The sequence below is a fragment of the Ascaphus truei genome, unplaced genomic scaffold (assembly GCF_040206685.1).
Source record: "Ascaphus truei isolate aAscTru1 unplaced genomic scaffold, aAscTru1.hap1 HAP1_SCAFFOLD_446, whole genome shotgun sequence".
NCBI lineage: Eukaryota > Metazoa > Chordata > Amphibia > Anura > Ascaphidae > Ascaphus > Ascaphus truei.
Window position 1 is genome coordinate 68,232 of NW_027456777.1, and position 25,097 is coordinate 93,328.

General features: G+C 43.0%; 1 protein-coding gene across 1 annotated transcript in view; it reads right to left on the reverse strand.

Moving 5' to 3' along the window:
• Positions 1–2,974: 2,974 nt before the first annotated feature.
• Positions 2,975–25,097, reverse strand: part of LOC142484861 (uncharacterized) — a 61,031-nt gene continuing 38,908 nt past the window's right edge. Inside the window, exon 7 of the mRNA XM_075584092.1 lies at positions 2,975–10,669. Within this exon, the coding sequence (XP_075440207.1) occupies positions 8,736–10,669 (1,934 nt within the window). The 3' untranslated portion in view covers positions 2,975–8,735. The remainder of the gene's footprint in view (positions 10,670–25,097) is intronic.

The following is a 25,097-nucleotide window of genomic DNA, read 5'->3' on the forward strand; positions in this document are numbered from 1 at the left end:
AATGCATTAAGGACCAAATGTTATGCATACATGAAAGACCCCAGAGTCATAAAGTGTCACGTAATCAGGATGTTTCTGAGTAGCAGGTTCTGTTACTCATCCTGGCTATTTCACACCTTGGGACCAAACTCCAGACATTGCGTCCCCAGAAATGAATGGCCCCTTTTTACTTAGCAGTGCTACCAAGCTGCTTACTGAGCATGCTTAGAGTTACCTGAGCTGGCTGTAGGATTTGCCCATGTGACCTGGCAGGTTCTGATAGGAGGAAGATAATTCCTTGCCAATGGGATGAGGCTAATGTAACACTTCACAGGCCCTTGTCCTTAAAAAGGCCTGTACCCCTCATTCCTGTGTTGTTCCTGTGTTGTTTTTGCTGTTGCTGTTACCTGATTTCTTCAAGCGGATAAGACCTAAGTACAGCGGCTACGATTCCAGAACGCAAGGGGTTAAAAAACATCGCAACAAGGAAACTTGCCCTGCTTCAGGATTTCGTTAGCCCTGGGTATCCAGACCAATCCCAGAGAACCAGAAAGGACTTTGCACATTCACAGAAGGATTGAACTGGCTATTTATTTGGCAATTTGCAAATGGACTACATTTTAAAGGCCAATCTTCTGGTGCTTTGCACATTTCTGGACATTATCCTGTTTCTCTACCCGTGAGTGTAATTATTAAGTTTATTCTGCAGTTCTCGTGTGTTTGCCTATCAAGGGAATAAATCTCAGTTTATTTTGCTCAACCTGTTCTGCTCAATCAGGACCCACGAAATATAAATGTGTTATTAAGCGCGCCTACCGTCACACCCCTGTATTTTAAATTGACACCAATAAAGTATTTTTAACTACTTCAATTTATCCATTTCGAGTAACAGAGTGCTACCAGCCGAGTTCTTTTTCTTAGGTGTATTAGCATGATCAACAGTATCAAAAGCCTTTGCAAAATCTAGGAATATTGCACTAGTGAGTTGTCCCTGTTCCATTCCACACTGCAATGAAATCCAAACTTTTAGCAGGGTAGTTACGGTGGAGTGTTTTGGGGCGAAAGCCAGATTGGAATTGGCTAGGGAAATTGGTCTTGGTATAGTAATCGCTTAATTAGGAGTGGACACTTTTCCATGGCTTTGGATAGAATTGGGGGAAGGGAGATTGGCCTGTAGTTTGAGACAGTGTTTTTGTCCCACTTTTGAAGATTGGGACAACTCTGGCAGTTTTCCAGGTCTTAGGGATATGGCCTGCAGACAGGATAGAGTTGACTGTGGAAGCAATTGGTTTGTCAATGGCTGGGGCACCAAGTCTTAGGAACCTACTGTAGATTGTAGTAAGTCAGGTCCACATTGGCTGCTTAGTTTTAATTTGAGGAGCGCTTGTGTAATCTCCTCTTCGGATACTTGGCCAAATTTAAAATTATGGGGGTGGGGCTATATGGTACTCCCAGGATAAGATTCAGGTTTGTGGTTTGTGTTGCGTTTCGCTAATAAGTAAGTAGCACACCCCACAAAGTAATCATTGGATGCATTTGCAATGTCAGTGGGGTTTGTCAGAATAATATCCCCCTTAGTGATATTACTTGGTTGTTGATGGTTAGAAGGATGGAATATATTGTTGATAACCTTCCAGGAGTTATGTGGGTTAGATGTATTCTGGTGGAGATTGTCAGAGTAATACTGTATTGTGCTTTTGCATGCCTTGTGCACATGTTCCGCAGGCATCTGTAGTGATTGGCACTTCCAAGGATCTCAGATACTTTGTAACTTTTCCACAAGGCATCTCTGAAATTGTAGAGTGCTATAAGGTCAGTTGTAACCTATGGAAGGTGGCCCCCATGTACCCTTATTCCGTAGTGGAGCATGGGTATCACAGAGGTTTAAGAACTCGGATTGGAAAAAGTCGAGCGCAGAATCAGGGTCGGGAATTAAATCGATTCTGTGTCAAGGGCAGTTGGTAAGGTCAGCCAAAAACTGTTGTGGGTTAAAGTTTCTAAATGTTCTAGTGAGGAGAACTTTAGGGCTTGAATAGGGCGGTATAATTTTCCTTACACAGTACACTATTGCATGGTCACTGAAAATGTCAGGAAGGAGGCCAGAGGATTGGATTCTGCTGGGATTTGAGGAGAGAATCCAGACTAGCAAGGAATGGTTATGTGATTTCAGGTTTGTCCGTGTGGGTTGGGAGATGAGTTGCGTTAGGTTAAGTGACTTGAGTTGTACCTGGATTTTGTGTTTTTTTGGGTCAAGCCAATTGAAGTTGAAATCCCCAAGAACTAGCAGCTCACTCTTCTCATTCAGAGAGGAAATGGAGCCAAGAAACTGGGTGATATCAGTCAGGGATTGTAGAGGGGCTTTAGATGCCAGCAAGCAAGATGGGCTTAGAAAAGGGGAGGCAGGTTCTGCCAACTAGGATTTCAAAAGAGGGTGGGCTTGGGGGGCAATTTAACAGTGTAAATTGTAAGGTGTCTCCAATATAAAATAACACCCCTCCTCCTCTCTTTGACCTATCTCTCCTAGAAATGGAGTATCCCTGAATGGCAATATTTGCATCGGGAGTTTTAGGGGTTAGCCATGTTTCTGTGAGAATGATGGATTTGGGTTTATGCATAAGGCACCATGCTCTTAGTTCATCCACTTTGTGCAGCAGGCTCTGGATATTTATATGGACGACAGAAAGACCTTGTTGGAATTTGAAAACCCTCGATTCTTCTGCCCTATAAAATTTAGATTCACAGAGGAAAGGTGAGAAACAATAAAAATAAGTTTTACTCACGTTGTCCTGTGCAATCCCACTACTGACACCAAATTGTTAGGTCTGATCCAACTGATGAGACCTAGGGCAGGCAACAACACACCCGACCCGGGGAGATTTCACCAAGGCACTGATATATTCTTGGTCTCGGAGATGGCGCGAGCTCAGAGAGGTAAGAACTGAGAGAACACAAAAGTCTGCTGGTTCCTACATCTGTTTAATAATTGGACAAGCTGTATATTTATACAGAAAAGCAAGCAGGAAAAAAACGTTATCAGTTCTATACATCTGCAGTCACAAGCTAAATTCATACATATAGAATAGACATTTAAGATTACATATTCCATCTGGAAATATCTTCCCTGAGAAATGAAACATTTACTAGTGGAAAAATAAAGTTCATGGGGTCACAGAAGGTTCAGTTGTCTTACTTCCCGTGTATAAGACACACTAAAACAGCTTGTCCAAAACTAACAAAGCTAAGATATTTAACCATTTTGGTCCCTGAGAAAAATAAAGCTGACACATATTGCTTTAACCTTTTCAGTCCCTGAAAGGAACAAAGCTGGCATATACTATTTTTTACCTTTCACCAATCTGCTTCCAAATATACAATCTTCTTCATCTCATTTTTGGAGTTGGTTGGTCCATACTAGTAATGGTATAGGGACACGTACTAAAGGTGGGGGCAGGTACTCGGGTAGGAGCAGATCTGAGTGATCGGTTGGGAAAGGTCTATTCAATCTCTTTCTCCTTTGAAAGTTGCAATTATCAAACATACCCATCCACGACGTTTGTAGTGCCCAGTACCAGCCCCTCTTGCCGGGACGTGCTATTCTAATAAAGCAATCATCCATGCTTAACTTTTGGAGAATGGAATTCTTCCAGCCTTTTTGGGATTTTTCATAGAATGGGTACTGTAGCGATATACTCATAGAAGTCAGATGGAGTAGACCTATCTATACTGTCTTGAATGGCCTTGTAATAATCCAAGTTGCGCTATTTTCTGGTGTGTCTGCGTCCCCTTTTGGGTGTGTCTGTCTGCGATGAGATGAGGGATATGTGGCGCGAGTTGGAGGAGTTAGGGTGGAGTGACATTTGCATATCAGCGCAGGTCTGTGAATTAAGGACTATGCGTCCAGTGTTAGTTTTGTTGATGGCGAGTTTTTTAGACAAAAAAAATCTATTTTTTACACTGTGTCTGTGCAAACGTAACATGGAGCCCAGTGTATTTAACCCATTCTTTCCCCACGAGGAGGAGCTGAGATACTGTGCATAGTCTATAGAATCACTGATTGCAGTAGAAGAGAGAAATGGCAGAGCACAACCGGAATCATCCAAAAAAGAGAATTAGGAGGAAAGTGCGTTATCCATAAAAAGATTTAATAGTCATGGAAGGAAAAAAGGCACGGCATTACCCTACCAACATGTTTCATGCTACACAGAGCACTTTATCAAGGCATACACATCCTATCATCATTAACATATTTAAAGAGTACAAAATAATTGGCTTACCAATCCTGAACCATATCTGGGATCCTCCCTGTAATCTGGCTGATGAGATTCTGGTGTGGGGTCACCAGAGCGCGCACACGCACCCCCACACGCAGCCCCCGCCTCCCACATGCAATCCTGGGCCAGCAGAGAGAAGTAAACCCGAGCTGAGACGCGCTTGCGCAGAGCCAGCAAGGGCTTCATCACCATGGTAGCCATGGAGCGTGTCTAAGGGGCAGGGGAGCGCGCCACACTCACGCGCGCCCGTTGGTGCCACCATCTATGTCACCCTGGTGCGCACGCACCCCTCCCAGAAGAGAGAAGCCCTAAATCCCTCCCCGTTGCCACGCGCATAGCGGGATGTACACAGGAGCCCCGTGTGAACGCGCTTGTGCAGTAGCAACCCGTGGGCTCCCCGTGATCCCCGCAGTGAGCGCGGCCCGAGGGAGGGGGAGGGAAAGAGAGAAAGGAAGAGAGGAGAGGAGGAAGGAAGAAAGGAGGGGGCGGGGGGGGGGGGCAAAGACAATTTCTAATTTTGTATCATACAACCTGCTCATCATTTCCAGCAGGAAGTTTTAGATGTTCCAATTGCAAAATTTGCAAATACATGAACATTGGTTCTAGTTTCTCATCCACAGCGACAGGTCGGCAGTATGGAGCCAGAGCGTTCATTAATTGTAATACGCGCTTTGTGGTCTATCTGCTGACCTGTCGCTGTGGCAAACAATATGTGGGTCGCACAATTAGAGCTTTAAAAACAAGAATTATGGAACATGTGCGACTCATAGAGAGGGGCGATATGACTCATCCGTGTCAAATCATTTTTCCTGTTGTAGCTCTGGAGGTGTGGGGGCCTTTTCCTTTTCAGGAATAGAACATGGACCACAGTCCACCAGAGGCGGCAACAGGGTTAATGCTTTAGACCGCCGAGAAATATTTTGGATATTCACCATGAAGACGTGAGTTCCTTTTGGGTTGAACTCAGATTGGGACTTGGGTCCCTTTTTAGAGAATTAAATCTATATGTATGGATTCTAGTTATTCATATGGTCATTGTATTGTATGTCTTTATTTATATAACGCCATTAATGTACATAGCGCTTCACAGTAGTAATACACGTGGTAATCAAATAAATAACAGATAATATAAATAACAGGTCATGGGAGTAAGTGCTACTGGCATAAAAGTAACATTAAGGAAGAGGTGTCCCTGCTCCGAGGAGCTTACAGTCTAATTGGTAGGTAAAGAGGTAAGGTGGTCCGCGGATCACAGCAACTTCAGCAGCCAACGCATGGATGTCTAAAAAAACTTTATTGATCGCTAGCAGCAAACATCAGGCAACCACTCTAACGCGTTTCCAAATTGGTAGGTAGGGAGAACGTACAGAGACAGTAGGAGGGAATTCTGGTAAGTGCGTCTGCAGCCAGTATTATCCACAGTGCTATTCATACGCTTCTTTAAGGAAGTGTGTCTTAAGGTGGGGCTTAAAGGTGGATAGAGAGGGTGCTAGTTGGGTATTGAGGGGAAGGGCATTCCAGTGGTGTGGGTCAGTCAGTGAAAAAGGTTTAAGGTGGGAGAGGGCTTTAGATACAAAGGGGGTAGAAAGAAGACATCCTTGAGAAGAACGCAAGAGTCTGGATGGTGCATAATGAGTAATTAGGGCTGAGATGTAAGGAGGGGCAGAAGAGTGAAAAGCTTTAAAAGTGAGGAGAAGAATGGAGTGTGAGATGCGGGATTTGATCGGAAGCCAGGAGAGGGATTTCAGGAGGGGAGATGCGGAGACAGATCTAGGAAAGAGTACAGTGATTCTGGCAGCAGCGTTTATGATAGATTGTAGGGGAGACCGGTGAGAGGCAGGAAGGCCGGACAGCAGGAGGTTACAGTAATCAAGACGGGAGAGAATGAGGGCCTGAGTCAGAGTTTTAGCAGTCGAGCAACAGAGGAAAGGGCGTATCTTAGTTATATTGCGGAGGAGAAAGCGACAAGTTTTAGAAATGTTTTGAATGTGAGGGGCGAATGTGAGAGAGGAATCGAGTGTGACCCCTAGGCAGCGTGCTTGGCTGCTGGGTGAATGATCGTAGTTCCAACAGTAATATGGAAGGAGGTAGTAGGGCCAGGTTTGGGAGGAAGTATGAGGAGCTCTGTTTTAGCCATGTTGAGTTTAAGGCGACAGAGGGCCATCCAGGATTATATAGCAGAGAGACATTCAGAAACTTTGGTTTGTACAGCAGGTGTAAGGTCGGGTGTTGAAAAGTATATGTGTGTCGTCAGAATAGGGGTGATAATTAAACCCAAAAGATGTTATTAGGTCACCTAGGGAGAGTGTGTACAGAGAAAAGAGAAGAGGTCCTAGTACAGAGCCATGGGGTACCCCCACAGAGAGATCAATAGAGGAGGAGGAGGTGTTAGCAGAAGAGACACTGAAAGTACGATGGGAGAGGTAGGATGAGATCCAGGATAGAGCTTTGTTCCGAATACCAAGAGTATGGAGAATGTGAAGCAGAAGGGGGTGGTCCACGGTGAGCAGTGCGGAAGCCAGATTGTAGAGGGTCTATGAGAGAATGGGTGTTGACAAAGTGGAGCAAGCGAGCGAATACAAGACAAGGAGTTTGGAGGCAAAAGGCAGGAGGGAGACAGGTCGATAGTTAGAAAGACAGGTAGGGTCAAGCTTGCTGTTTTTGAGTAATGGTATAACTGTTGCATGTTTGAAGGAGGATGGAAAGGTTCCAGAGCAGAGGGAGGAGTTAAAAATGTGTGTGAGCGTAGGGATTATAGTAGGACCAAGAGGTTTTAGGAGATGGGAGGGAATGGGGTCAAGAGAGCAAGTGGTAGAGGGAGAAAAGACGATCAACAGCGACACATCCTCCTCTGAGACAGTGGAAAAAGAGTCAAGGAAGGCAGGAAGAGAGTTAGGAAGAGGTGTAGGATGGGAGGAAGAAACAAAGGGGATGTTCTGACGTATGGATTCCACCTTTTCCTTAAAATAGTCAGCAAAGTCCTGAGCGGAGATGGAGAAAGGAGAGGCATATGAGGGTGGTTTGAGTAGAGCATCAAAGACAGGGAACAGTCGGTATGGGTTAGAATTGTGCATGTTAATTAGTGAAGAAAAGTAGGCTTGTTTAGCTTGTGAGAGGGCAGAGTTGAAACAGGATAGCATAAATTTGTAGTGAAGGAAGTCAGCGAGAGTGAGATTTCCTCCAGAGGCGTTCAGAGCGAGTGGAGGAACGCAGCATGCACGTGTGGGAATTTGTGATCCTATACATATTTATATGGGTACTCTCTGCTTCACCTTGTGAGTACACATTGATTTAGATTTAGACATAGGATCAACCAATCCAATATTTCCCTGCCCTGTGATTACCGAATTTCTCTTCCCTTTCCTTCCTCCAATTATGTTGTGGTAACCGTGTACATTTTTGTTATTTCACCATATCCGTTTCCTTAATCAAAAACTTCATAATGTCAAAATTAGAGAGTTCATGATAATTTGTCAGTATAGCAAAAAGAAAAAGAGAAAAAGGATCAATAAATGATTCTAAATATTCTGAAAGACAAATTTGAAAATGGGCATTTATACTTACCTTATGGTATATCCTTAAAACAGTACCCTTGGACTTATGGTTTGTATTACTCAGTTTATTGATATTTTTTTTAAACATTCAATCGAGTAGATTAAATACAATAAAACAAATTTATAGATGTGTATATATATGTATTATTTACCATCTGCATCTAAGCCATGTCACGTTTGTATTTGTTTTTTCCTCACATTCATGCAATTGGATATGTACGTGATCATTTATTTACTAAAATCCTATATTGATCTTTCCCAACATGTCCTGCATGAATGTGCTGTGAACTAGGTATTTGGTTCTAGGCATTATAGTATACATACTTAAAGTTATGTTTTTATATACAGATTATTCCCTCTTTGATATTATGATTTCTTTCATATATCACAGACAGGAATTACTGTTGTGTAAGTGTGTTCGTCATTATGTATTTTCTTAATAAAGTTTATTGTAATTTACTTACTGGTACTGTAAGGGATCCTTCCCTGATTGGTCCGGTGATGTTTTTCATGCGGGTGCTTATGTGCCCCCTCATTTTTTGTCCTATTCTTTTTCTTTCCCTCCCTCCTTCCTCCCCTCCTTTATTTTCTTCTTTTCTCCTCTCTTCCTTTCTCTCTGTCCCTCCCCCTCCCTCGGGCCACGCCCACTGTGGGGATCACCGGGAGCCCACGGGTTGCTACTGCGCAAGCGCGTTCACCCGGGACTCCTGTGCACATCCCGCTATGCGTGCAGCAACGGGGAGGGATTTAGGGCTTCTCCTCTTTTCTGGGAGGGGTGCGTGCACACCAGGGTGACATGGATGGTGGCACCAGTATTACTATGCTACTGGTATATTGCCCAACGCTACTTTGAACAATTACATATTTTATCTCAAGTATGAATCCTCATGTGTGTAAAGAGGCTGATCCTCTGTGAAAAGCTTTCCCCACACTATGTACATGTGAATGGTTTCTCCCCTGTATGAGTCATCTGGTGTATGAGGAGACTGCTCTTAACTGTGAATTGTTTCCCACACTCTGTACATGTGAATGGTTTCTCCCCTGTATGAGTCATCTGGTGTCTGAAGAGGTTTCTCTTAGTACTGAATTGTTTCCCACACTCTGTACATGTGAATGGTTTCTCTCCAGTATGAGTAAACTGGTGACAGAGGAGGCTTTTCTTAATACTGAATTGTTTCCCACACTCTGCACATGTGAATGGTTTCTCCCCTGTATGAGTCATCTGGTGTATGAGGAGACTGCTCTTAACTGTGAATTGTTTCCCACACTCTGTACATGTGAATGGTTTCTCCCCTGTATGAATCCGCTCATGGTTGAGGAGCTCTGTCTTCTGAGAAAAGCTTTTACTACACTCTGCACATTTGAATGGTTTCTCCCCTGTATGAGTCATCGTGTGTCTGAGGAGGTGGCTCTTAGTACTGAATTGTTTCCCACACTCTGAACATGGGAATGGTTTCTCACCTGTATGAATCCGCTCATGGTTGAGGAGCTCTGTCTTCCGAGAAAAGCTTTTACTACACTCTGCACATGTGAACGGTTTCTCCCCTGTATGAATCCGCTCATGGTTGAGGAGCTCTGTCTTCTGAGAAAAGCTTTTACTACACTCTGCACATGTGAATGGTTTATCCCCTGTATGAGTCATCGTGTGTCTGAGGAGTTGGTCCTTAATACTGAATTGTTTCCCACACTCTGAACATGGGAATGGTTTCTCACCTGTATGAATCCGCTCATGGTTGAGGAGCTTCATCTTTGTAGAAAAGCTTTTACTACACTCTGCACATGTGAATGGTTTCTCCCCTGTATGAGTCATCGTGTGTCTGATGAGGTGGCCCTTAATACTGAATTGTTTCCCACACTCTGCACATGTGAATGGTTTCTCTCCTGTATGAACCCTCTGGTGTATGCAGAAACTGCTCTTAACTGCGAATTGTTTCCCACACTCTGTACATGTGAATGGTTTCTCTCCTGTATGAATCCGCTCATGGATGAGGAGCTCTGTCTTCCGAGAAAAGCTTTTACTACACTCTGCACATGTGAACGGTTTCTCCCCTGTATGAATCCGCTCATGCTTGCAGAGATCTGTCTTCCGAGAAAAGCTTTTACTACACACTGTACATGGGAATGGTTTTTCTCCTGTATGAGTCATCTGGTGTATGAGGAGATTGCTCTTAATACTAAATTGTTTCCCACACTCTGTACATGTGAATGGTTTTTCTCCTGTATGAATCCGCTCATGGATGAGGAGCTTCACCTTTGTAGAAAAGCTTTTACTACACTCTACACATGTGAATGGTTTCTCCCCTGTATGAGTCATCTGGTGTCTGTGGAGACTGCTCTTAACTGTGAAATGTTTCCCACACTCTGTACATGGGAATGGTTTCTCCCCTGTATGAACCCTCTGGTGAATGAGGAGGGTCCTCTTAGTACCTAACTGTTTCCCACACACTGTACAAGTATAAGGAGTCACTGCTGTCTGAATCATCTGGTGTGAAAGAAGTTTCCCCTTCAGTGAGAAACTGCTCCCACCATCTGTACATGTAAAGGTTTGCTCCCTAGTGGGGACACAATGGTGTGTGAGCAGGTCCCTGTCCAGTGAGAAGCTTTTGCCACACTGACAACAGAGAAAAGGCTGGGCACCACGGCTTCTTAAATCTCTCCCATACCTTTTGCTGGACCCATATTTAGAGTCCACCTCCGCTGTGTGCTGTACAAGGTCTGTAAAGTCACCATCATGTGGCACTGGTTCCTTGTATGTGTCTAAAATGTGGCCGGAATCATTGTTTTTTGGCACTTCTGGGCTGCGAGGAGTCAGACAGCTTCTGGATGTATCAGAGCTCAAGTTCTGTTCCTCATTCAGGCCGTTCTCTAACAGAAGTAAACAAAAAAGATAGAAAAAATGTTTTTAATCTGTAAATCAAAATTGCTGAACGCAAATTACAAATCCAAAACACTGAAGAATTTATTTCACCAATACATAATTGTGAAGATTGAGATAATGTGTGTGGCTATCATCACCTCCATTTTGGCCTAACCGTATGTTTGTATGTATGCCAATTTGTTTCATTCGTGTATGAACTGTGAATGATTGATTCTGCAGAGTATCGCTCCTAGATATAACTCGCCCTTGTATAATTCCTACAAGGCAGGCAAGAATTGAAATAGCATTCGTAAGCAATTTCTCCTGTCTTAAGATATTCCTGCTGACCATAGAGTAGTTGTTATCTACAGTACACATACAGGGCTAAACACAGTAACTCCCTTATGTCACAAGGTTAAGAGGTCCACATTATGGTAAATTATCGATAAGAATATAGCGTATGCAGCATATTTAGGTATCAACAAATATATTTTTGCATGTCATCATATCATCATTTATCTCTAAACCAGCCCCCTTAAGGGGTGTATTACTCATTTTGAAATGTATAAAAATGTGATACTAAGCAATATGTCTTCAGAGGCCTGAGTTCTTTCTTTGAATTCTTGTCTCCCAATTGTGCCTTGGTACAGATAAACTCACCTGTTACTTTGAACCCTTGACTCATTGATTTTATTTCTACGCTTTGACATAATTAACAAAATATTCTCTTCACCCAGGGATTTAAAATTGTGGCCCATGGACCATCCAGTGGCCCCTAATGACTGTGGTGGTGGTCCCGAAGACCTGAAATGTATTTGTAGCAGCTCTCACAGTGAAATCATTGATACATATATAACTTGTATTTATTACTGTATGCATTATTTAAGGATACATGTACATCCTCCAAATAATTAACATTAAAATGCCCATGAGAAGTAAAGTTAAGGAACTCCTGGTCTATCATATTAGTGCGTTAATAATATCAACTAAACCAGACAGCAACCTATAGTGTAAAGATACTGTAGATGCCCATGTATGTGTATCTTTATTTATATATGGCCCGCAGTGTACTCAGCGCTTTACAGCAGAAACAATACAGTACAGGGAATTATAATACAGTAAGTTCAACAAAAAAAATCAGACAATAGGAACGGAAATCCCTGCCCATGAGAGCTTACAATCTAAGTGATGCAACGACTACACTGCCCATGTAATCTTCTGCCATAAGACCCACAAACTAAACTGCTCCATTTGTGTCATATTTTGTCAGTCACAAATACTATTCATATAATTTCCCAAGCACGCGGCCTTGGTGTAATATTTGACTCCTCTCTTTGCTTCTCCTCTCACATTCAAAACAAAGAAAAAAAGGAGCACTGCAGAAAAGAAGAACTGGAGGCAAAAGTAGAAAAAATAAAAAAGAGTTACTGAGACACAGCCTAAGTTAAAAGAGAAACCTCCAACGCGTTTCTCGCCGTGGGCGCTTTATCAAAGAGTGGTTTCCTGAGTCTAGAGAGTGTCACGTTATAGGCACTCCCGTCGGAAACACTGTCTAGAGCAGTGTAACCCAACCTTTTTTATTTGAAGGAACCCTTGAAGTATTTCGAAAAATCTCGGGGAACCCCTATCTGGCTGACATAATAGGTTCGATTGGGGTAAATCACAAAATTTCACACCTCACAAGACACCTCTATTTCTCACCCTCTACCCATGTATTTCTCTTCCCATCCGTCTCACTCAGTCACTCTCCCACCCTCACGCCTCGCATGTATTTATCGCCTGCGTCTCACTCTTTTCCTCACTCACTCCCTCCTGCCCCCCCTCTCACTCGCTTACTCTCACTCCTACCTTCCGTCAATTACCCCACTCTCACTCAATCCACCCTACAAAATACATACCAAAAAACTCCACCCCCAGGGGGAGGGGGGCTGTGGTCAATAGGAGGAACCCCTGAGACTGCTTCAAGGAGCCCCAGGGTTCCACGGGACCCTGGTTGGGAATCACTGGTCTAGAGAGTGTCACGTTGTAGGCACTCCCATCCGGAAACACTGCCTACCTGTATCCCAGGTAGAAACGTACCATGGGAACAAAACAGTCCGGGGAAAATGTAACCACGGAAAGAAGGCTGTATAACTGTGGGGGGAGAAATCCAGCAAAAGGACACAATAAAGAATATAATAACAATAAACTTAAATAGACTCATAAGGACAATAAAAATGTAATGAAAAAGCATCAAATTTAAAAATGGATAGGATGTGGAGAGAATAAAATTATTTAAATTAAATAAACTGTAACACCAAATAATATAATAATGTAATAATATACATATAATAAATGTAAACACAACTACCTAGGCAAAGAACAATTTGAATCTTGATAAGGGGAATATACAGTTAGGTCCGGAAATAATTGGACACTGATACAAGTTTTATTATTTCGTCAGTGTTAGAAAATAAATTCAAGTTACAGTTAAATAATGAATATGGGCTTAAAGTGCAGTATATCAGCTTTTATTTGAGGGTATTCACATCCAAATTGGAGGAAGGGTTTAGGAATTACATCTCTTTAATATGTAGCCCCCTCTTTTTCAAGGGACCAAAAGTAATTGGACAATTGACTCAAAAGCTGTTTCATGGACAGGTGTGGGCTATTCCTTCGTTATTTCATCATCAATTAAGCAGGTAAAAGGTCTGGAGTTGATTCCATGTGTGGAATTCGCATTTGGAAGCTGTTGCTATGAACCCACAACATGCGGTCAAAGGAGCTCTCAATGCAAGTGAAACAGGGCATCCTTAGGCTGCAAAAAAAAAAAAAAATCCATCAGGGAGATAGCAGGAACATTAGGAGTGGCCAAATCAACAGTTTGGTACATTCAGAGAAAAAAAAACGCACTGGTGAGATCTGCAACACAGAAAGGCCTGGACGTCCACGGAAGACAACAGTGGGGGATGATCGTAGGATCCTTTCCATGGTAAAGAAAAACCCCTTCACAACATCCAGCCAAGTGAAGAACACTCTCCAGGAGGTAGGCATACCATTATCCAAGTCTACCATAAAGAGAAGACTACACGAGAGCAAATACAGAGGGTTCACCACAAGGTGCAAACCATTCATAAACCTCAAGAATAGAAAGGCCAGATTAGACTTTGCCAAAAAATATCTAAAAAAGCCAGCCCAGTTCTGGAACAGCATTCTTTGGACAGATGAAACCAAGATCAACCTGTGCCAGAATGATGGGAAGAAAAAAGTATGGAGAAGGCTTGGAACGGCTCATAATCCGAAGAAAACCACATCATCTGTAAAACACGGTGGAGGCAGTGTGATGGCATGGGCATGCATGGCTTCCAGTGGCACTGGGTCACTAGTGTTTCTTGATGATGTGACAGAAGACAGAAGCAGCCGGATGAATTCTGAAGGGTATAGGGATATATTGTCTGCTCAGATTCAGCGAAGTTGTTTGGACGGTGCTTCATTTTACAGATGGACAATGACCCAAAACATACTGCGAAAGCAACCCAGGAGTTTTTTAAGGCAAAGAAGTGGAATATTCTGCAATGGCCGAGTCAATCACCTGATCTCAACCCGATCCAGCATGCATTTCACGTGTGAAGACAAAACGTACGGCAGAAAGACCCACAAACAAACAACAACTGAAGACAGGGCAAAACAAAAAGAAATAGCCCCTCCAAAAGCGCTGACCTACACTGTGAACTAATAATAGTGCAAAAGAATTAAATATGCTAGTGCAATATTAAGGTGATAAATGATGTGATGTGAAACAAGCAGCTAGGGAACAATAAATAACAGATAATTCCAAATCTGATAACAAACAATGCACACACAAAATATAAAGTCCCCAGCGCTAATAAGTCCAAGATACCGTGATCTTAAAGACAGTCTCTGGTCTTTGAGATGGATGATGGGCTTTGGTAAAGATGTTCCAGATGGGAAGATGTCCTTATTGTGGATTAACACACCGTCTGAAATAACAGATGACAGACACACCTGATTGCGCAGCGTATTTCTACAATCAAAACCCTATCTATAGCTATGAAGAATCCTACTCACATAGTGGACGCCTGTATGTTCATTGGAGAGAATCTGTAATGGCTCCCCTTCTCCTCAGCTCCTCTCACGAACCCCACGTGGAGATGGCTTGCTGGGATAGACCTCAATCCGCAATGGCGTCGGTGGTAGCTTCGGTACAACACCCCCACGGATATGTAATTAGGAATAGGCACAATAAAGTGTAGTATGAAACGACCTTTAATACTCTAAAAAGCAATTAAAAACCACACTCACATGGCACAACAAATGGCTATATTTCTCACGAATGCCGTCCGCAGCTTGCAAGTTCTTGGTTGCGCGACAGAGAGGATCACTGCACACAGACACGCTGTCGACTGGGCGTGTGATGTCAGTGATGCAGGGAACTCTCCTCGCGTAGAGACTACGGATGCTGGGACGGCCCAAAGAACTAAGCTCCTCCTCCCTACGCGTTTCGTGACTCGTGGTCACTTCGACAGGGGATGTTGGAGCTTAGTTAGGGGTGCCTTAAATTATTTTATTATATTTTGTGTGTGCATTGTTTGTTATCAGATTTGTAATTATCTGTTATTTATTGTTCCCTAGCTGCTTGTTTCACATCACATCATTTATCACCTTAATATTGCACAAGCATATTTAATTCTTTTGCACTATTATTAGTTCACAGTGTAGGTCAGCGCTTTTGGAGGGGCTATTTCTTTTTGTTTTGCCCATTTTTTGTTCCTTAACCCCTCAGCAGTAAACCACACATTTAATGGCACTATTCACTAATAGAGCACTGAGAGGGCAGACCCTAGCAGTTTTTTTTCAATGATACCAATGACCTTATGGAAACAGATAAGGAAAGTTTGGACACTCAGTTTTCTAAATTAGAAAAATTACTGACGCAGGAGATGAGGCAGATCTGGGAAATCTTTACTCTCATACAGTATCTTGAGAATAAGAGGATTCCCAGAGGGCTTAGAGTCCTAAAACCACCGACATCTGATTACGACGATGAGGAATTCCTGAAAGAATGGAACTGTATATTAGACACATGCTCAGTCAATCTCATGCTACACCTTATCAAGCATAGGGCAGCTACACTGGAGGCTCTGGATGGGCAAATAAATTCAATTAAAGAACAATTGGAACCCTTCATAGAGCTTCCAGAGTACAAAAGCCTAGAAGATAAAACATCTTTGAGAATTGATAAAGTTGAAAAAGAGGTGAAATTGACTAAGCATAAAAAATTTATCAGAGACAAGAAAGACTATGACGAAAACAGACAGAGGAATTGGAAAACAGAAAAAATAATAACAATTGTTGAAGTAGAAGCGGGAGGGTATGAGTCAACCCAACCATCTGGTATACCTAGAGATAGGATAGATTCTACCAGGAGTGAAAAGATGGAGGATACAACAGTAGAAAGGAAAGGAGAACAGTTAAAAAAAGACAGCAAGCCTATTTCTAACCCTGGGAAGGGCAAAAAGAAATCCAATAAGCAAGATCAGGGGGACCCAAGAGAGCATAGAAATTTCCCAGAGGAGCAACGCCACATAGGATACAACTATAGGGATAGATCCCCGGTTGATAGAACACGTGAGGGTCACCATTATCGTGAAAGGTCACCAATTGAGAGAACCCATAGAGGTAACCATGAGACAAATAATCAAAATCAGAATTCTTTTTTAGAACAGCGCCAGGGCAGAGCACCAATGCGGGAACAGTGGAGGGACACAAGGGCCCAAATAGACAGGCAGGAGCCAGTAAGGGTAGAAAAGAAAAGGCCAAGATTAGAAGAATTCGAGGGAAAAGAGGAGGTACAAGGAAGAGAAAGGGAAAAAAGAAGGCTAAACCAAGGGAGGGACTGGTAAAGAGCAATGTGTTCAATATTAGTGATACAGACCTAAAACAAGTAGAACTAGATGTGTTATCTCGAGGTTTGAATTTTGCCCCAGTAAGTGGACCCAACATGTTTAACATCTTTGTTGATGTCCACAGGTTTTTGAGGAAAATTTCCCTCAAAAAATACTATCTTAAGGACGCAGTGAGTAGATCAGTTATATTGCCTAATGTGAACCCATTGGTGAAAAAACCATCCCTCACTCCATTTAAAAAGCCGTCCACCTTTTACCCTAAAGGTATGAAGGGCAACTTTGTGGACACCTTCGCCGAAATGGTTATTTCGGACCTAGAAGAAGCTAGCACTGACTTCAGGTGCCGTAAACAAAACCTGAGTAAGGAAGAAAAGGGGGCAGTCAAATCCCTTGAGTCGAATTCCCAGATAGTAATTAAAGCGGCAGACAAAGGGGGAGGAGTTGTGGTGATGAATTCCTCATATTACAGGGAGGAGTCACTCAGAATTTTGGGGGACAATGCCACCTACCAAGAATTAGAGTCTAATCCAACTGATTCTTTTAGAGGAAATGGCAGCTCTTTTGGATCAGGGTCTTCGGGATGATATTATTAGTACTAGGGAAATGGAATTTCTAACGATTGAACAACCTAGAATCCCTTTATTTTACTTCATCCCGAAAATCCACAAGAGCCTCACCAGACCCCCCCGGCCGCCCGATAATATCTGGGATCCATTCCCTTACCTCTAACCTTTCCCAATTCCTAGACCATCTACTTCAAAAGTACGTAGTACAGGTCCCATCATATATAAGAGACACGTCGCAGGTATTAAATCTCGTACAGGACATGACCTGGGGGGAAGATTTCTGTTGGGTCACCTGCGATGTGGTCTCGTTGTATACGGTCATCGACCATCAGATGGGACTGGATGCAATTAGAAGAGTTTTAGAACAGGATGTTGGAGTAGATGAGAAATTGAAACATTTTATTCTGGATGGAATCAGATTTATTCTGACGCATAATTTTTTCAGCTATGACCATAAGTTTTTCCTCCAGACATGCGGCACTGCCATGGGCACCAGGTTTGCACCTAGTTATGCCAACTTGTTTATGTCCATTTGGGAGGAGGCCATATCAGGTCCTCCAACACATTTGGTGCAAACCTGGTGCTCTGGAAGAGATATATCGACGATGTGCTGTGTGTCTGGAGGGGGTCATTAGACGAACTTGAAGAATTCAAGTTGTATCTGAATACCAATACGCAGAATCTGAAATCTACGTTTAGTCAGAATAGGACTTCTATAAACTTCCTCGACCTTTCCCTATATGTAGTGAATGGCATCATCCACACTAAAACCTTCCATAAAGAAGTAGATGCCAACACATACCTATTGGCATCAAGCCATCACCATCCCAATTGGCTGCGTAACATTCCCAAGGGACAAGCACTTAGAATAAAGAGGAATTGTTCGGAAAATTCTGTTTATCAACAACAGGTTAGGGAGTTGAAAACTAAATTTATAGAACGGGAATATAAAAATCAGGAATTGGATCTTGCCATTACAGAGGTCAATAAGATCGACAGAGCATCCTTGCTTTGTGGGAAAAAGCGGATAGCAGATAACACTCAGGCCCAATTTCCGTATTTCATCACTCAGTATAGTGGTATAGCTCCAACTATATCTAAGACGCTGATTAAACATTGGAGTATTCTCCAAAGAGATCCAATTCTAAAGAGCATCCTCCCCAATAAACCGAAAATCGTTTTCAAAAGAGCAAGAAATTTAAAATCCTCCCTGTCTCCTAGTTGTCCGATAGACGGCCTGAGAGATCGCCATGTCACATGGTTAAATGATCTCAAAGGCTACTACACATGCACCAATTGTATTGGATGCAAACATAGTAGAAAAACTAAGACTTTTAAATCTAATTTAACAGGAAAAAGTTTTGGTATAAAAACCTTCATTAATTGCAAAACAAGCTTCTGTGTCTATTTACTGGAATATCCGTGTGGCCTACAATATGTGGGTCGCACGGGGAGACCCCTCAAACGACGGTTCGCTGAACACGTTTATAATATCAGGAGGGGTCTCGAGACACATAGTGTCTCAAATCATTTCAGACAACACCATGACCAGAGTCCAGAAGGCTTAATCTGTGTAGGGATTGATAATCCTAAAAGTAGTTGGCGTGGGGGACACAAGTTGAATACAGTCTCTAAAAGAGAAAGCTATTGGATTTACACACTCAAAACTCTGACCCCCCTAGGCCTCAATATTGAGTTTGATCTTGCAGCTTTTTTGAAGGATTCTTAACCTATTCCATGCTACTGTTGTGTGATAATTTTATTCTGTTGTGAGATCATTTTTATTTTTATTTTTGTGTATGAATTGTATTAACTGTATTGACTTCATTAATTTTGTTATCAGTCAGTTTTTTAATATTATATGCCATTTGAAGTATTATGTGTATGTTAACATATGTGATCGCAATTATTTTACTTTATTTTGTGATCACTATTATTTTATTACTATTAACTATTCTTATACAGCAGTAAGGGCTTATATGTTTTGGTGTTACCATGGAGACAACCCCGATCACGTTGATAATAGCATTGTGGATCCTCCTTGTCAAATCCCAATTCTAAGTCCTACACCAAGTAGGAGGGTCTCTCTATTTGAGTTCTGTATTTAAGGCACCCCTAACTAAGCTCCAACATCCCCATACGAAGTGACCATGAGTCACGAAACGCGTAGGGAGGAGCTTAGTTCTTTGAGCCGTCCCAGCATCCGTAGTCTCTACGCGAGGAGAGTTCCCTGCATCACTGACGTCACACGCCCAGTCGACAGCGTGTCTGCGTGCAGTGATCCTCTCTGTCGCGCAACCAGGAACTTGCAAGCTGCGGACGGCATTCGTGAGAAATACAGCCATTTGTTGTGCCATGTGAGTGTGGTTTTTAATTGCTTTTTAGAGTATTAAAGGTCGTTTCATACTACACTATATTGTGCCTATTCCTAATTACATATCCGTGGGGGTGTTGTACCGAAACTACCACCGACGCCATTGCGGATTGAGGTCTATCCCAGCAAGCCATCTCCACGTGGGGTTCGTGAGAGGAGCTGAGGAGAAGGGGAGCCATTACAGATTCTCTCCAATGAACATACAGGCGTCCACTATGTGAGTAGGATTCTTCATAGCTATAGATAGGGTTTTGATTGTAGAAATACGCTGCGCAATCAGGTGTGTCGGTCATCTGTTATTTCAGACGGTGTGTTAATCCACAATAAGGACATCTTCCCATCTGGAACATCTTTACCAAAGCCCATCATCCATCTCAAAGACCAGAGACTGTCTTTAAGATCACGGTATCTTGGACTTATTAGCGCTGGGGACTTTATATTTTGTGTGTGCAACAACTGAAGACAGCTGCAGTAAAGGCCTGGCAAAGCATCACAAAGAAGGAAATCCAGCGTTTGGTGATGTCCATGCGTTCCAGACTTCAAGCAGTCATTACATGTATATCTTTATTTATATAGCGCCAAAAAAGTACATAGCGCTTCACAGTAGTAATATGTGTTGAAATCATATAAATAACAAATAATATATAAATAACAGGTCATGGGAATAAGTACTTCAGACATAAAAGTAACATTAAGGAAGAGGAGTCCCTACTCCGAGGTGCTAACAATCTAATTGGTAGGTAGGGAGAACGTACAGAGACAGTAGGAGGGTATTCCAGTAAGTGCGTCTGCAGGGGGCCAAGCTTTATGTATCATGTGTCGAGGATTATCCACAGTGCTATTCATATGCTTCTTTAAGCAAATGTGTCTTAAGGTGGATAGAGAGGGTGCTAGTCGGGTATTGAGGGGAAGGGCATTCCAGAGGTGCGGGGCAGTCAGTCAGAAAGGTTTAAGGCGGGAGAGGGCTTTAGATACAAAGGGGGTAGAAAGAAGACATCCTTGAGAAGAATGCAAGAGTCGGGATGGTGCATAGCGAGAAATTAAGGCTGAGATGTAAGGCGGGGCAGAAGAGGTGCTAACAATCTAATTGGTAGGTAGGGAGAACGTACAGAGACAGTAGGAGGGTATTCCAGTAAGTGCGTCTGCAGGGGGCCAAGCTTTATGTATCATGTGTCGAGGATTATCCACAGTGCTATTCATATGCTTCTTTAAGCAAATGTGTCTTAAGGTGGATAGAGAGGGTGCTAGTTGGGTATTGAGGGGAAGGGCATTCCAGAGGTGCGGGGCAGTCAGTCAGAAAGGTTTAAGGCGGGAGAGGGCTTTAGATACAAAGGGGGTAGAAAGAAGACATCCTTGAGAAGAATGCAAGAGTCGGGATGGTGCATAGCGAGAAATTAAGGCTGAGATGAAAGGCGGGGCAGAAGAGTGTAAAGTTTTAAAGTGAGGAGGAGAATTGAGTGAGAGATGCGGGATTTGATCAGAAGCCAGGAGAGGGATTTCAGGAGGGGAGACGCAGAGACAGTTTTAGCAGTCGAGTAACAGAGGAAAGGACGTATCTTTGTGATATTGCGGAGGAAAAAGCGACAAGTTTTAGAAACGTTTTGAATGTGAGAGGAGAATGTGAGAGAGGAATCGAGTGTGGCCCTAGGCAGCGTGCTTGGGCTACTGGGTGAATGATCGTATTTTCAACAGTAATGTGGAAGGAAGTAGTAAGGCAAGGTTTGGGAGGAAGTATAAGGAGCTCTGTTTTTGCCATGTTGAGTTTCAGTCGGCGGATGGCCATCTAGGATGATATTCCAGAGAGACATTCAGAAACTTTGGTCTGTATAGCAGGTGTTAGGTCAGGGGTTGAAATGTAAATTTGTGTGTCGTCAGCATAGAGGTGATATTTAAACCCAAAAGATGTGATTAGGTCACCTAGAGAGTGGGTAAAGAGAAAAGAGAAGGGGTCCCAGGACAGAGCCCTGGGGTACCCCCACAGAGAGATCGATAGAGGAGGTGTTAGCAAAAGAGACACTGAAAGTATGATGGGAGAGGTAAGAGGAGATCCAGGATAGAGCTTTGTTACGAATACCAAGAGTATGGAGAATGTGGAGGAGAAGAGGGTTGTTCACTGTGTCAAATGCTGCAGAGAGGTCGAGTAATATGAGCAGAGTGTAATGACTTCTGTCTTTGGAAGCATGAATGTCATCGGTTATTTTAGTGAGGGCTGTTTCAGTTGAGTGAGCAGTGCGGAAGCCAGATTGTAGAGAGTCTAGAAGAGAATAGGTGTTGAGAAAGTGTAGCAATCGAGAGAGTACAAGACGTTCAAGGAGTTTGGATGCAAAAAGCAGGAGGGAGACAGGTCTATAGTTAGAAGGACAGGTCGGGTCAAGCTTGCTGTTTTTGAGTAATGGTATAACGGTTGCATGCCGGAGGATGGAAAGGTACCAGAGTAGAGGGAAGAGTTAAAAATCTGTGTGAGCATAGGGATTATAGAAGAAGCAAGAGGTTTTAGGAGATGGGAAGGAATGGGATCAAGAGGGCAGGTGGTAGAGGGAGAAGAGGAGATCAGTAGTGACACATCCTCCTCTGAGATACTATCCCGGCCGCACCTAACAAAAGACGGGAGCTGGCCGGGATCGCAACGGGCAGGTTGCGGATACGTTCCCCGCACGTTCCCGCGCTTCAATAGATAAGCGCTATGGCGCGCCCGAGGCGCGGGAAAGCGGCCGCAAACCTGCCCGGTTTTCGGCAGGAGACAGCCGCACGGCGCCCGCGTTTTTTTTAACCGCGGTGGCGGCCGCTTTAGAGTCAGCTCGGCCACCACTGTAGCAGAAAAAGAGTCAAGAAAGGTAGGAGGAGAGTTAGGAAGCGGTGTGGGATGGGAGGAGGCAACAGATGGGATGTTCTGACGTATGGATTCCACCTTTTCCTTAAAAAAGTCAGCAAAGTCCTGAGGTGAGATGGAGGAAGAAGAGGAGGCAGCCGAGGGTGGTCTGAGTAGAGAGTCAAAGACAGAAAAGAGTCGGCGTGGGTTAGACTTGTGCGTGTTGATTAGTGATGAAAATTAGGTTTGTTTAGCCTGAGAGAGGGCAGGTTTGAAACAGGACAGCATACATTTGTAGTGAAGGAAGTCTGCGAGCGTATGAGACTTCCTCCAGAGACGTTCAGAGGAGCGAGTGGAGGAACGCAGCATGCGCGTGTGGGAATTTAGCCAGGGTCTGGGGTTAGAAGGGCGGGTGCGACAGAGAGAAAGAGAGGCATGTAGATCAAGACAGGAGGATAAGGCAGAGTTGTAGTTCCTGACCAGGTTGTCAGGATCCGAGGCAGAACTGAGAGAGGAGAGGGAGGAGTGTAAAGTGGAATCAAAAGCTGGTAGGTTAATAGAGCGCAGGTTTCTGCAAAAACGAGGGCTAGATGGAGATGGAGAGGGAGAGAAGCGAGAGAGAGAAAATGAGATGAGGTGATGGTCAGAGAAAGGAAAAGGAGAAATGGAGAAATCGGTGAGAAAAGTTTTGCATGCAAAGGATTCTCGACAAACTATTAAAAATGAACATTTTATTTATGATTGTGTTAATTTGTCCAATTACATTTGAGCCCCTGAAATAAGGGGACTGTGAATGAAAATGGTTACAATTCCTAAATGTTTCATAAGATATTTTTGTTCATCCCCTTGAATTAAAGCTGAAAGTTCATTTAAAGTTGTTTAATTTAAAATCCATTGTGGTAGCTAGCGTACAGAGCCAAAATTATGAAAATGGTGTCAGTGCCCAATTATTTCCAGACCTAACTGTACATAATGAATAAGATGTAAATAAACAAACCGCACTGAGAAAATTGCCACAGTAAGGATACAATACTACTTATCAAATGTGACTAGAGAGAGACACATATGTATCTCAATGATAGAAACAAATGTATATGAAAAACACACAGTATTATAAACCTGAGAATGGGCAAAGGAATAATATAGCTTAGAGAAAATGTTTTAGGTCCCATTCTGTATTATTCCCAAAAGGGGATAGAGTATTAAGAGAGTGGATACAAAACATCTCACGCTGATTAAGCTATTTAATGCCACCACCCCCTCGTGTAGGAACAAGGTATAGATTAAATCCCCTCGTGTAGGGACAGGTATAGATTCAATCCCTTCGTGTAGGAACAGGTATAGATTCAATCCCCACGTGTAGGAACAGGTATAGATTCAATCCCTTCGTGTAGGAACAGGTATAGAATCAATCCCCACGTGTAGGAACAGGTATAGATTCAATCCCCACGTGTAGGAACAGGTATAGATTCAATCCCCACGTGTAGGAACAGGTATAGATTCAATCCCTCGTGTAAGTACAGGTATAGATTCAATCCCTTCATGTAGGAACAGGTATAGATTCAATCCCCTTGTGTAGGAACAGGTATAGATTCAATACCCTCGTGTAGTAACAGGTATAGATTCAATCCCCACGTGTAGGAACAGGTATAGATTCAATCCCCACGTGTAGGAACAGGTATAGATTCAATCCCCACGTGTAGGAACAGGTGTAGGATTCAATCGCCGAAAAATGAAAGGTGGACAAGTTTCCCAATGTACAATTTGTAAAATATGTTTGGAAACAGAGCATCTGATCTAGTTTTTTTATTTTATAACTTGTATTTTATTGGTTTTCAAAGCTCAGAGAAAGTACAACAGGTATCCATTACAGGATCGTGAGTTTTTTACATTCCATACATAACATAACTGAGTACAGTGTATAAACATTGTTTATAACCTAACTGGGTCGGTGGGAAAGAAGGGAAAGGATAGACTGGGGAGGTGGGTGGGGGGTGGGAGGGGGGGAGAACGGCCGATGATCCATTCGAACCTATGTTGCCTGTGTTTTAGCTTCCTGAATCGGGGTTGTGTATACGATTATTTGCCTCACCAACTTAATCTACCTGATAGTGACTGACAGCCGGTCGACCAAAGATATCATCACAGGAGAACGCATCTGCAATTATTAAAGCATTATTGTGGTTATCTCTACCCCCGGGATGTCTGTCTGGGCTAACCAGGGTGTCCATACTTTTAGAAAATTTTCGCCCGAATCATTAATAAGGCTTGTCAGTTTTTCCATCTGACATATACCAGATTTTATTCCGAATTTTGGGGATTGTAGAAAGTGCATTCTGGTTCCAGGATGCTGCGATCGTGCTCCTCACTGCCGTTGCGAAATGGGAAATTAGTTTGAGTTCAACTTTTGCTAGTCCTGGGATTGCTCTGTTCAATAGAAAGAGCCAGGGATCCATTGGAATTTCGAGGCTCAATATCCTCTGTAGCCAATCCTTAATTTTGGTCCAGATTGGAACTAAGTGTGGGCAAGACCACAGCATGTGTAACAAATCTGCAGACTCTCCACATTGTTGTGGGCACAACGGGGAGTGTCCAAGAATAAATTTCGATAATTTTAGTGGGGTATGATACCATCTCATCAGGGCCTTATATGCGTTCTCCTTTAATGTTACGCATATCAAACTTTTAGAGGCTTCCGTCACCATCTGTGACCATTTGTCCAAATCTGGGCTCTCACCTAGATCTTTTTCCCAATTCAACATATAGCTTAATTTGCTTGTT